This window comes from Diabrotica undecimpunctata, chromosome 6 (assembly GCF_040954645.1).
Source record: "Diabrotica undecimpunctata isolate CICGRU chromosome 6, icDiaUnde3, whole genome shotgun sequence".
NCBI classification, from domain to species: Eukaryota; Metazoa; Arthropoda; class Insecta; order Coleoptera; family Chrysomelidae; genus Diabrotica; species Diabrotica undecimpunctata.
Window position 1 is genome coordinate 121,722,353 of NC_092808.1, and position 12,761 is coordinate 121,735,113.

The 12,761-nt window shown below is 33.8% G+C and overlaps 2 protein-coding genes across 2 annotated transcripts in view; one reads left to right on the forward strand and one right to left on the reverse strand.

Annotated features, from left to right (window-relative positions):
- The window catches only part of Vps39 (vacuolar protein sorting 39), a 55,170-nt gene that overhangs the window by 7,108 nt on the left and 35,301 nt on the right, over window positions 1-12,761 (forward strand). The window lies entirely within an intron of this gene.
- Window positions 8,561-10,211, reverse strand: LOC140443798 (uncharacterized). Its single transcript, XM_072535253.1, has one exon. It carries the CDS (start codon window positions 10,113-10,115, stop codon window positions 8,712-8,714), a length of 1,404 nt encoding a protein of 467 aa, XP_072391354.1. The 5' UTR covers window positions 10,116-10,211; the 3' UTR covers window positions 8,561-8,711.

Here is a 12,761-nt window from a genome sequence, read left to right on the forward strand (position 1 = left end):
CATCAGTCATATTATCCAAATTCCACATTTTATTTTCTTCCTTGTGAGCATGACTAACAGCATTTTTCCAATTTTCTGGAGTTACTTTTGATAAGGAATGTTCTAATAATTGTTGTAAGTCTTCTAATTTAAAAGTTTTGTTGTTGCGTCCGACTTCACCCTTTACTTGAGACCATATATTTTCTATCGGATTCAGATCACAGTGGTATGGGGGTAAACGTAAAATAATTACATCACGGTTTAATGCCATTTCATCAATTATATACTTTTTATAAGCTGCTTTATGTTGCCTTACAATAGGTAATAATTCCTTTTTTGTCAAATTCTCCTTGTACTCAATTGCGTGTTTATCCAACCATTCGATTATCTCACCTTTTTTATAATTAAATCCAACATTTGCTCAAAATATTCTTCAAAAACGTCAGCAGTCATTTCCTCGTGGTAATCTTTGGTTGATTTTGAGGCAAAACTTGATAATCCACCATTGACAAAACCGTATTCGTTTCCAATATGGGTTATTATCTGAGTCTGCGTCCTTTTCCAACGGGAATATTGTTTATTCCAGTAGATACACCTTGGATTAATGCCTGACGAGAACTTTTTACATTTGTATCAACCCATAGATATGGTACAGTATGACCTTCATTTAGCCAAGTCTCGTCCAAATAAAAAATTGTTTTCCCTTCTTCTCGGTACTTTTTAATAGTTCTTAGATAATCTCGTCTCCAACATACAATGTAATCTTTTTCAATTAAAACGGATTTTCTTCTATTCTTTTGCTAACGAAATCCCATCTCTCTCAATAGTCCCCATAATTTCTTGTTGCTTATGATTGGTAACTCTTCGTTTTCTCTAATTCATGTTTGGATTTTGTCCAATGTTGGAAATTCTTTGTTAAAAAAAAATGAGTGGACGCTGCGTCTTATCATGTTTTTATGTATTTCTTTAATTTCCAAGGGTTTACTCCCTCCACTCTTCTTGGGAGATGAAACAGTTCCTCCTTTTCTTTCTTTTAGGAATCTATAAATTGTTGCTTCTCCAACCCCTGTCATATTTGAACACATGTTAACGATTTCACGAACATTACTTAAAGGGCGTTGATATACAAGTGCATCGTGTACATTTAATATTATATTTTTCTCTCTTAGACTGAAGGCACCTTTAAAACTACACTTAACCGGTATAAAACCTGTTGTCGACGTCATTTTTAAATGCAAATAACAAAATATCGACACCAAAAACGTAGGTAGGTAAGACATGAACAATGTACATCTACAAACTAAATGGAAGATGCAAACAATTTCTAATTTATATTATTGGCATAAGCTGTAATGTGGCATAAAAACTACTTAAACTACCATTAGTGAAGCCTTATCAGTAATTCCAGGTAATCGTACAAAGAAGGTTTTCTTTTTGTGTCAGGCGATAACTTGTATAGAAAACAATAATCACCTTTAAATTACTGTTTACATTAATTTATTTCGTGAAACATTGAATTCTCTCGTTAATCACCCGTGTATAATTAACAATAATCGTGTGGCATATATACCGACGTTTTTTACGCACAAAAAAGGTATAGTGAGATTAGTGGACACTTATTTTACAGAAGATTTTTTAAAAGATAATGAATTGTTGACGGCATCTTAAAATATTAATTTTTTTTATTTATTTCAAAACAGGTATAGGGCGACGCTTATGGTTTTTTGACCTGTTGAGGATTTGCATACATAATGTGCTATCAATATGATGGAAAAGGACTATATCATATTTTAAACTATACTCAACTTCCTCAAAAATTGTTAGGTTTTAAATATGCAGTAACAAAATATTCAATTATTTGTTTAGGGTTAATAGTACAATCAGAAGCAAAAAAAAACGCAACGGAGAAAATTTTGGTCAAATTCAAAGTATTTCAGTTTTTTTATTTTTAGCCCTATTTTGATGATTTTTTTAGCACACTGTAAAAATTTATAAATTTTAATTTAGTGGTTTTTTATCCTAACTTTGAAACATTCCGTGGAATAATTCCGTAAGCTAATTTTCGTAAAACCTTGTTTTTCGGTTGCAACCATGTCTTCTAAGTATTATGTTTTTTGTTTCATGTGAAAATATAGATTGGTTCATTTTTAGGAGCGAAATGACTTTGCCACCCACAATTTACGACTTTTCCTATTATTACCATTATCTTTTCTATTAATTTGTAATACGACGATGGGGGCTTTGATGACTGATATCGAAGAAATGTCATATCGATATCTCAGAAGTACTGTATTTAAATAATGATTAAAAGCAACGACATGATCTTGGTTTTAATGAACAATGATAACAATAACAAAACATAAAAAACAACTTAAATGTAACTTAACCTAAGTACGCAAATGACAAAGAAAAACTACTAAAAAATAACTTAATACTTTGTATTGCCCCCCCTAGCCTCAATAACTGCCTGTATACGTCGGCTCTTGCTGCCTATGAGGTTGCGAATATAATCTTGCTGGATGTTTTGCCATTTCTCTTCAAGAGCAAAGCGAAGTTCGTTAATTGAGGCTGGTGCGACTTCGCGACCTCTAATATTTCTACTAAGCATGTTCCAAACGTGCTCTGTTGGGTTCAGATCTGGCGAACACGCTGGCCAGTTCATTTTATTAATACCAATTTCCTCTAAATATTGCTTGATACACGTTGCAGAGTGGGGTCGCGCATTATCTTGCATTAATAGAAAATCATCGCCGATATATTGAGAAAAGGGTACTACGTGATTCGCTAAAATGTCCTCAATATACCGGTGTGCAGTCAACGAACCCTCAATAAATACCAATTCCTGCCCATGTCATCACCGAACCCCCTCCATGGCTAGCGCGGGGACCGAAAGCGCACTTCGCAAATCTCTCTCCAGTTCGACGCCATACTCGTTCTCTCCCATCTGATGAGTGAAGACAGTACTTCGACTCATCCGTAAAAAGAACATTACTCCATTGTCCTAAATTCCAATGTTAATGTTCCCTGGAAAATTGTAGTCTAGCCACTCTGTGCCGTGGAAGTAATTTAGGCCGTTGCTGGTCTGCAACTTTGCAAACCAAATTCATGTAATCTTTGACGAACTGTAAATACACTTACATTATTGCCTCGAACCTCTTGAAGCTGATTTCTTGTTTGCACCGCTGTTAAATGACGATCCCGCAAAGCGTTGACTCGTATAAAACGATCATCTAAAGCGGTAGTTTTGCGCTTCCTCCCACTTCCCGCTTTACGCTTGTTTGTTCCAGTTCATATAAAACGTTCCACTACTCTTTGGATGGTAGAGCGATGAGTGTGTAGTACTCTAGCCACATATTCATAATTTCGCCCATCTTCAACCAGAGCAACGGCTTTCGCACAATCTTCGACACTAAGAACCATAATAAATCATAGGTAAACAAAATGTAATTGTCAATATGATATAATGATAACAGTCACCAAAACCACCTCGTAGTATTACAAAATAACTCCAAAATATTCATAATTAAAAAAGTCCTAATTTGTGGGTAGCAAATTTATTTGGGTCTAAAAAATGAACCAAGGCATATTTTGACATGAAACAAAAAACACGCAATGCTTAGAAGACATGGTCGCAACCGAAAAATAAGGTTTTACAAAAATTCGCAAACGGAATTATTCCACAGGATGTTTCAAAGTTCGGATAATAAAACCACGTTTTAATTAACCCCGTACAATAAGTCAAATATAAAATTTTATCAAAAAACTGACTATACCAAATCAAAATTTATAAATTTATACACAGTGTGCTAAGAAATTCATCAAAATAGGGCTAAAAATAAAAAAATTAAATACTTTGAATTTGACCACAATTTTCTCCGTTGCATTTTTTGCATCTTAGTGTATATATTAGGGGTGCTAGACTTGTAGTTTCTGCAATCTACCATAAAATATTTAGGAGATAAGCGATTGAATGTCAATATTACAAGTAGACTGGAGCCTAAAATATGTTTCAAGCATTTGGCTATAAAGTCAGAAAAGACACAACTTGCTTTACCGCCTTTTCATTTTCTTGCAATACTTTACTATTGGCTGTTGTTTTTTTATTCCGAACTTGAGCTCTTTCAATTTCTCTTGTCTCATCAACTCTTTGTAATTATCATATTTTAATTGATGTTTTTCGTAATAATGTTTAATATTATATAGCCTCGGTACATTAATGGTACTATTGCAAATCAAACATATTATTTTACCATTTACTTCACATCAATAAATACTAACATTTCCCATTTCCCCACTAAATCGGGAAAAATGTCCCTATTAAGAGAAACAAATTCAGAGTTCCCAAAAAATAATGAAACAGGGCGACATCATGATGTAACAGCAACACATGAAGATGATATTTTAATGGAAGTTGATGAAAATTTAGAAATTAGCGTTCGAAGACTATCTGCCGTGTATCCCACAATTTCAAAATCTTCCGCAGGAAATATCTTACACAACGAAAATTTATATCCTTTTCATTGTACAAAGGTACAAGTACTGCTACAAGGAGATTTTCCTGCTTGGTTATGGTTACAAAATCAGAAAAATCAAAATGAAGATTGTTTCAGATACATTTTGTTTTGCGACGGAGCTACATTCACAAAAAATGGAATTTTTAATGTACATAATGCACATTATTATTCTTACGTTGCTGACAATCCCCATGTTGTTCAAGAATTTAAGCATCAGTATAGGTTTAGCATAAACTTGCCTGCTCGTTCAAATGGTACTGATTATTTACATTGCCTGCAAAATGTTTTACCTGATTTGTTAAATGATGTGCTTTTAAATAATCGGCAAAACTTATGGTTTCTATATGACGGCTGTCCGGCCCACTTTAGCAGGAATGTATGAGACTTTCTTGATAATAACTAAGATCACTGGATTGGAAGAGGTAGTCCAGTTGCTTCGTCAGCAAGGTCGCCGGATTTGAATCCTTGCGATTATTGTATAGCATATATAAAAGCATTTGTTTATTTTATTCCGATTCAAAATTGTGCAAAACTCTGGCTAAGGATACAAGATTCTTGCAACGAATTTAGAAATAACTTTGGAATTTTTGCAAGAATTCGGCGTTTTCTAAACAAAATGAAAAATTTATGAATAGAGACTAATGCTCATCACATTAAGCATCTTTTTTACTAGAGGTCCCGTTATTTCGGAAGGCATCTAATTTGCATATTATCGCACTGGGCAAGTGGGCAGAGGTCAAAATTTCAATACTCAGTAGCGCAGCAGTGCAGTTGAGAACAAGTTGTGTGTGTCAAATATTAGATAATTTTATTTTCAAACAATCTTGCTACAAATGGACGGAAAAAACGTAGCTTTATTAAAGAGCAGGGTCGTCAAATAATATCTAATGTGTATAATTAATGGTAAAAACTAAGACTGCTGAAGCAACAGGTAAGGAGTTTCAATGCATTAAGTATTAATTTTTGATATTCAAATTCAAGTTCCAACACTTTTTACTTTTAGTTCTCAATGTTACTTATTTGTCAATCTTTTATACTCTGCTCTTGTACCCCATTTTGCCTACCTTCGCTTCTCTTTTGTATTGGGTGTGTCGAGAATACCATTTTTGACATATTTCTTTTTTCATTCCTTCGATGTGTCCTAAATATCGTATTCTCTGCACTTTCGTTACAGTCGTTATTTTTAGCTATTATTACCTTTACCTCGTTATTTTGTTTACTACTTCTTGGTCTGTAGGTTCTATTACAATGTGATCATCTACAATTCCATGGTGTGTTTCCATTACTACTTCATTTTTATTTACCATAATTTTTTGTAAAATAATAACCACATTTACTGTAAAATAATTTTGCCAAATTGTCCCCTAGCTAATTCATTTAGTAATAGATCGTCATCATTTTTCATATGTGGACAAAGAGTTCATAGGCTCTTGTTTTCATAGAAAGCTCTTATTTTTTTTTTTAATTTTCTACTATCGCTTTGAGTTACTTCTCAATGTACTTTTTTGTTTCTTTATGTTGTCTGTTTAAAATTTGAAGAATTATTCCAGCAACATACCAATCATTTTGAATTAATATTTACGTCATCATCATCATTATCAATGGCGTTACAACTAATATGATAATTTTGCTGCATGTCAATGATTAAATGATAAATTGCTAGAATATCTATCATTACAAACTGGCAACGATGTTGTTGGTTTATCGCATTCACAGTTCGGAAAATTTACTGCCTACAAATTTGATTCTCAAGTATAGCTGTATTTACCAAATAGTGCGCACCACTGTCGTTTAGTTAAAATTTCGATAACCAATCTCCAACTTCACAGGCGGTTCTTATACAATTTTGACATGCCTCATAATACGCTTTTAGATGCCTTCCGAAATGACGGGACCTCTATCTACCTTTGATAGTTGTTCTTTTGGTGTTACTCACAATTTTACCATTTTTGTGTCAAATTGATTTTTTTTAAGTTTCTCAAATTGAATTTTTTGGTTTTTTTCACAAACTTTTTCTACGAATTGTGTACTGCATTTATTGAAACAAAAGGTAATTTATAAAATTAATTAAGGTACTTATTAATTTAACTTTTATGACGAAAAAACGAAAAATTTTCAAGTCGATTTTTCTAGAAAACGGTGTATTCTACAGGCTTAAAGTAAGAATAACTTTTAGTACTAGAATATCTGAAAATTTAATAATCTAGTATCACAAATGCTTAAAAGTTAAAGACAAAAAAGTTATGTGTTAAAATAACCGTCCTACCCAAAACGGACGCCTATGAAAAGTACTAGAGATTTGCAATTAATTGAATCGATTTAACTCTGGAGCATAAAAAATCGTATCAGTTTCTGTTTTCCTAAATAAAGGCGTCTTGGAGCTATTAAAAAAAACTACTTACAAGGCGCCTTCTTCAAAGAGCTCTAGCTCCCTTAAGAAGTTTTTTCGGACTAGGTGAATTGGGTTAAATCGTCTTAAAATTATCTGAGGAATCTCCGGTTTTCGTTTGTCAGGAGAGTTTCTGGACACCTAAATACGGTAGATAAGAGACAAAAAACGTTGAAAATATAACATTTTTAGCATTCTAGACGGTAATAGTACCTTAAAAGGAGAAAGGAGTGAAAAATCGAAGGAAAAAGTGGTCTTGGTAGACGACAAATATCCTGGCTGAAAAACATTCGCGACTGGATCGGATTAAACACACATACGCTTTTAACAAAAGCAGAAAATAGAGACGAATTTGCAATGGTTATAGTCATCCTTCATTAATGGAGTCATCACTAAAATAAGATCAATATACGCATAAGAATGGCATGATTTTATGTCATCTTATAGAAGATGCCATAAATCGGTTAAGTTAAAGACATTTGAAATGTGGTGCTACCGACGTATGTTTAGGTTCTTATAAATACACCACAAATAACATGACTATTCTTCAGAGATTAAGAAAAGAAAAAGAAAATATTGTAAAGAACAGAAAATTGACTTAGGCCACAGTAGATTCTACAAGGCAAGATTGAGGGTCTACACGTAGATGTATATCCTGGCTGGCCAATCTTAAAAAATGGATTGGTCTAACGTCAACTGATCTATTTCGAGCTGCTGTGAATAGAATAAGATGGGTCAATTTGATCGCCAACATCACAAGAATATCATCATCATCCTTGGTGCTACAACCCTATAAAAGAGCCTTGACCTTCCCAAGTCTATTACGCCAGTCAGTTCTATCCATTGCCAACTGTTGCCAGTTTGCTGCGCCTATTTGTCTACCATCCTCATCTACACCATCCCTCCATCTGAGTTTTGGCCTACCCCTACTTCTACTTCCCACAGGTTGTGACATAAGGATTCTTCTAGGAGGATTGTTCTGCTGTGATCTTGCCAGATGTCTTGCCCATCTTAGTCTTCCTATTTTTATAAAGGATACTACGTCTTTACCACCAAATATATGTTATATCTGTGATATATCTCGTAGTTGTACCTCTTTCTCCAAATACCATTTTCACAGATGCCACCGAATATTCTTCTCAGGATCCTTCGTTCAAATATAAGCAGGAGATTTTCATCTGCCTTGGAAATGTCTCCGACCCATATGTCAACACTGATTGTATAAGGTTTTGTATATGGTTATTTTTGTTTTTTGGCTTAAGTTTCTGCTTCTCATATGTCTACTCAGTCCAAAATAGCATTTGTTTGCTAGGCTTGATTTCTTCCGTCATGACGTTCTCCTTGGTGATCAGGAAGCCTAAGTATGTGAATTTGTCCACCACTTCAAAGGTAGAATTATCAACCGTGAATTGGTGGCCGATGTTTCTGGCTCTATTGTTGGGTGTTGATGCCATTATCTTAGTTTTATCTTCATTTACTTTCAGGCACATATTTTTTGAGGAGTTTGACAAGGTGGTATACATTTCTTCTAGCTTGCGTGTTGTGCGGGCAACTACATCGGCATCATCTGCATATGCCAAAATTTGGGATGATTTATTAAAAATGTATCACAAGAATATAGACACCTTTAAAAGAAGAAACATCCTGTCATAGTTTTTTGTTTAAATAATATTTTTAACATGTAGGTATATTTATTTAACAGTTAGAATAAATGACATACTATAAGTTTTAACATTTGAAAAATTTTATAAAATGTCTTATCGACCAAATAAATAAAATTATAACTGATGAAAAAATAAAATAGATAAAATGAAAATAAAAAGTAGCGATTAAGTGGTTTGATGGTATTCATAGGTAGTAGGTAAACGGGGGTAACAAGCACTCTCGCAATCAAACAGGACCTTCATATCGACTACGCCATCTGTATGCTTCTTGCGCTTCATTTCCTGTAAGAGCTGTTCATCTAAAGTGATTAAAAAGTTTAATGGTGCACAAGCTAGAGGACATTTTACTTTAATGTGCATATGAAATCCCAAGTAAGGGATTCCGTACAATGTGCTATGTTCCGATATATCCTCCGGAAAATCTTCTTGATCGAGAAACTCATCGAATTCGATCTGCTGTTCCTGATCTTGGTCTTCTACTGGACCGAATTTTTGAATATAGGCACCATCATTCATCACGCCGTAATAAAAAAAGTTGTTTCCAATATCGCCGTAACCGGTGTAGCTGTTATTCCCAGGCTTTCGCGTTTTACTAAACATTGTATCTGGTCTGAACTGTAACTCTCGTTCATACTGATTTTGTTGCAAAAACATTTCGTTGTGAGCCAGCACAATTCTTCTAAGTCGCATGTGCATCATACGTATGTATTGATACCAATCTGAGTTTTTGGCAGATTCTATTGGAAAAGATATAAACCATGAATTTCGGAAATAATAGTAGTATTCTCCAACAAAGCGATCTTTACCAACGATTTGTTCATGTATAATCGTTCTTTTTGCGAACTGTGTACAGTCAACTAAGTCTATTATTTTACAGCCATATTGTTTCGAAAAATTAATTACTGGTTCCTCCACTACCTTATCGAAATGAACACAAAAACTCTTTGTCATTTGCAATATCATTGTTATCTCACGAGGAAGATCATATTCTCTTATCACAGCTGGGGCATAAAGTAAATATGGACACTGTAAAAATTTATCCATAAAGGTAAAATATACATCAATCAATTTTCCGGCAAAAATGCAAGATTTGTTAGTTATGTAATATTCATTGTAAACATATCTCCAAACAGTAGCAACAACCATATCATATTGCGTTTTTAAAATCTCTAACATATTTAACAATTTTAAAATACATTTGGTTTCCATATTATCATCAGTGCGTTGTAACGATAGTTCAGTGGTTGATGTTAGATTAATAATTGTTGTGCCAATTTTTTTAAAAGAAATATTTAAAATACGTTCAGATAATTCTTTAAATCTGTGATTGACTAAACGCACATTTTCACTCAAATCACTTCTAGACACATTTTTAAAAACGACACTCAAAATTTCATCTGGAAGACATAATATAGATAGCTTCCTTTTTTGTACGGAAATATAGGATGCTTTTGTATACTGTTCTCCTCCATTTTCGAGTTTCCTTCTTTTGGATCGTGTATAATACCCAATATTCACTTTGTTATAATTATTATCACTCTCAATATTAATTTCTTCCTTATTTTCCATATGTATTTGTCGAAACTACGGTTAAAAATTAGTTATTTAATTAAAATTTGTTCAAATCTGACAGTTTTATATTTCTGTCAAATTTGATGTTATATACAAAAAAATCGCTGGAAAAATGTTTTGAAAATCTCAAGTCTTTTTAACAGAAACTTGCATCTACTTTCGTAAGTACATATTTAGTATTCTTAAAAATATAAATAAAATTAAGTAAATATTATGAAATCCGTGATGGCATTCCCGGTATATCGAGAGAATTTAGAAAATCTTTTGGATAATTTACGGCTTCATCTTCATTAACAATACTGTCGATAAAAACGATTGTCTTAAACATGCAATAATTTCATCCGCATACTATGCGGATTTACGTATTATGTAAAGAGAGGAATAATCGATAATGCTTCAAGTGAATCTTTAAGAGCCATAGTACATTTATCCCTGATTAGAGCCATAGTAGCCATTAGTAGCCATAGATGCAGGAGGTAAAAATAATTATGGGCGACTTTAATGCTAAAGTCGGTCGGTCGAGGAAAAACTGGAAATATAGTAGGAAATTTTGGGTTAGGTAAAAGAAACGAAAAAGGTGGTAGACTAGTCCAGTACCGCCAGGAGAAAGAATTAGTCATAACAAATACATACTACGACCTACTCTCACGAAGATTATACACGTGGACTTCTCCAAAAGATAACACCAACAATATAATCAGAAACCAAATAGATTTTATAACGATTAACAAAAGGTTTCGTAATGGAGTACAAAGTGAAAAAGACTATCCAAGCGCAGATTCAGATACGGACCATAATCTATTACTATCAAACGTCAATATTAAACTCAGAAAACCGGAGAAAAAGTTAAAATCACCAAAATAAACATCAAAAACCTAAAAGATGACAATTGCCAATAGCAACTAAACGCAGAGATAAATAAATTAACTGAAGGAAGCGTGGAATGGGCAGATATGAAAAAAGCCATAGGAAAAGCGGGAAAAGAGGTCCTAGGCGAAGAAGAGAAAACCATTAAAAAGACTGGATGACACCGGAAATAGTTGAGCTAATAACTGAAAAAAGACAATACAAAAATAAAGATGAAAATAAATATAAAACCATCAAGAATAAAATCAAATATGAAATCAGAAAGGCTAAGGAGGAATGGATGAACAAGGAATTCCAGGAACTGGAAGAACTCAGCAACAAACATGACACCTCAAACTTACATAAAAAAAATAAAAGAACTTACAGCCAACACCACACAAAGAAGAACACTCATAACAAGAGATAATTATGGAGGAATACTTACTGAAGAGAGCAAAATAAAGGAAGTATGGGAACAATATATAATCCATCTGTTCGATGACAAGAGGGAAAATGAACAAGATATAGGTGAAGAAGAACAATAGCTACAAATTTTACCCTCAGAAGTAAAGAATGCCCTACAGAATGCAAAACAAGGAAAAGCACCGGGTCCTGATCAAATTCCAGTTGAACTGTTAAAAGCCTTAGATGACGCGACGGTAATATAAAGAGACTCACCCGAATTCTCAACTACATATATGTAGAAGGCAACATCCCGGAGGAATGGCTTAAATCGATATTTTTCTACTAAAATCTACCAAAAAACAACAATCCCAATCATGTAATGACTATAGATTGATAAGCCTAATGTGCTACCCTTTAAAGATTCTCTTGAAAATTGTTCAAAACCGAATTTATAAGAAATGTGAGGAGCAGGTAGATCAAACGCAGTTTGGCTTCAGAGGAGGCATGGGTACAAGAAAGGCATTATTTGCGTTGACGGTACTCTTGCAGAAATGTCGGGAATATAACAAGAGTGCATATGTATGCTTCATAGACTTTAGTAAGGCCTTTAACCGAGTGCAGCACATGAAGTTAATAGATGAATTAAAAAACATCAATTTAGACAAAAAAGACTTTGAGTTTATTAAAGCTATATACTGGAACCAGAAAGCAGTAGTAAAGGTAAACGATATAGAAACAAATAATATACCGATTGCGAGAGGGGTCAGGCAAGGATGCGTTTTGTCTCCGACGCTTTTCAACGTGTACTCACAGGTCATATTCAGAAAAGCCTTATGGGAAAGAAAAGAGGAAATAAGAATTGGTGGAGAAATCGTAAACACCATGAGATTTGCAGATGACACGGTAATTATGGCTGAGAGTATAGAAGAACTACAAAATTTACTAGAAGCAATAAATAGTGAAAACAATTTATGATAGTATCAAGGAGTCCAATAAATAATGAACAACTAACCCTTGATGGACAGCAAATAGAGAGAGTGACAAAATATAAATATCTTAGAGCTTACATCAACACAGAATTAGATCCAGACCAAGAGATCAGGGTACGAATAGAAATGGCAAGGGTAGCATTCTTAAAATTTAAGCAATTGTTCTGTGACAAAAATCTGAATACTGCGCTGAGACTGAGGTTGGTTGAATGTTACGTCTGGTCCCAACTATTGTACGGGGTAGAACATTGGACGTTAAAAGCGCAAATAGTTAAGAAGCTTGAAGCCTTTGAACTTTGGATATACCGGAGAATGTTAAGGATTCCGTGGACTGCCAGGGTCACCAATGAGGAAGTGCTGAGAAGGATGGGTCGAGACTAAAAATTGTTGAGAACAATAAAAG

What these genes read in the sequence shown, in the direction of transcription:
- LOC140443798 (XM_072535253.1), bottom strand. Translation starts at nt 10,115, where the DNA reads ATGGAAAATAAGGAAGAAATTAATATTGAGAGTGATAATAATTATAAC.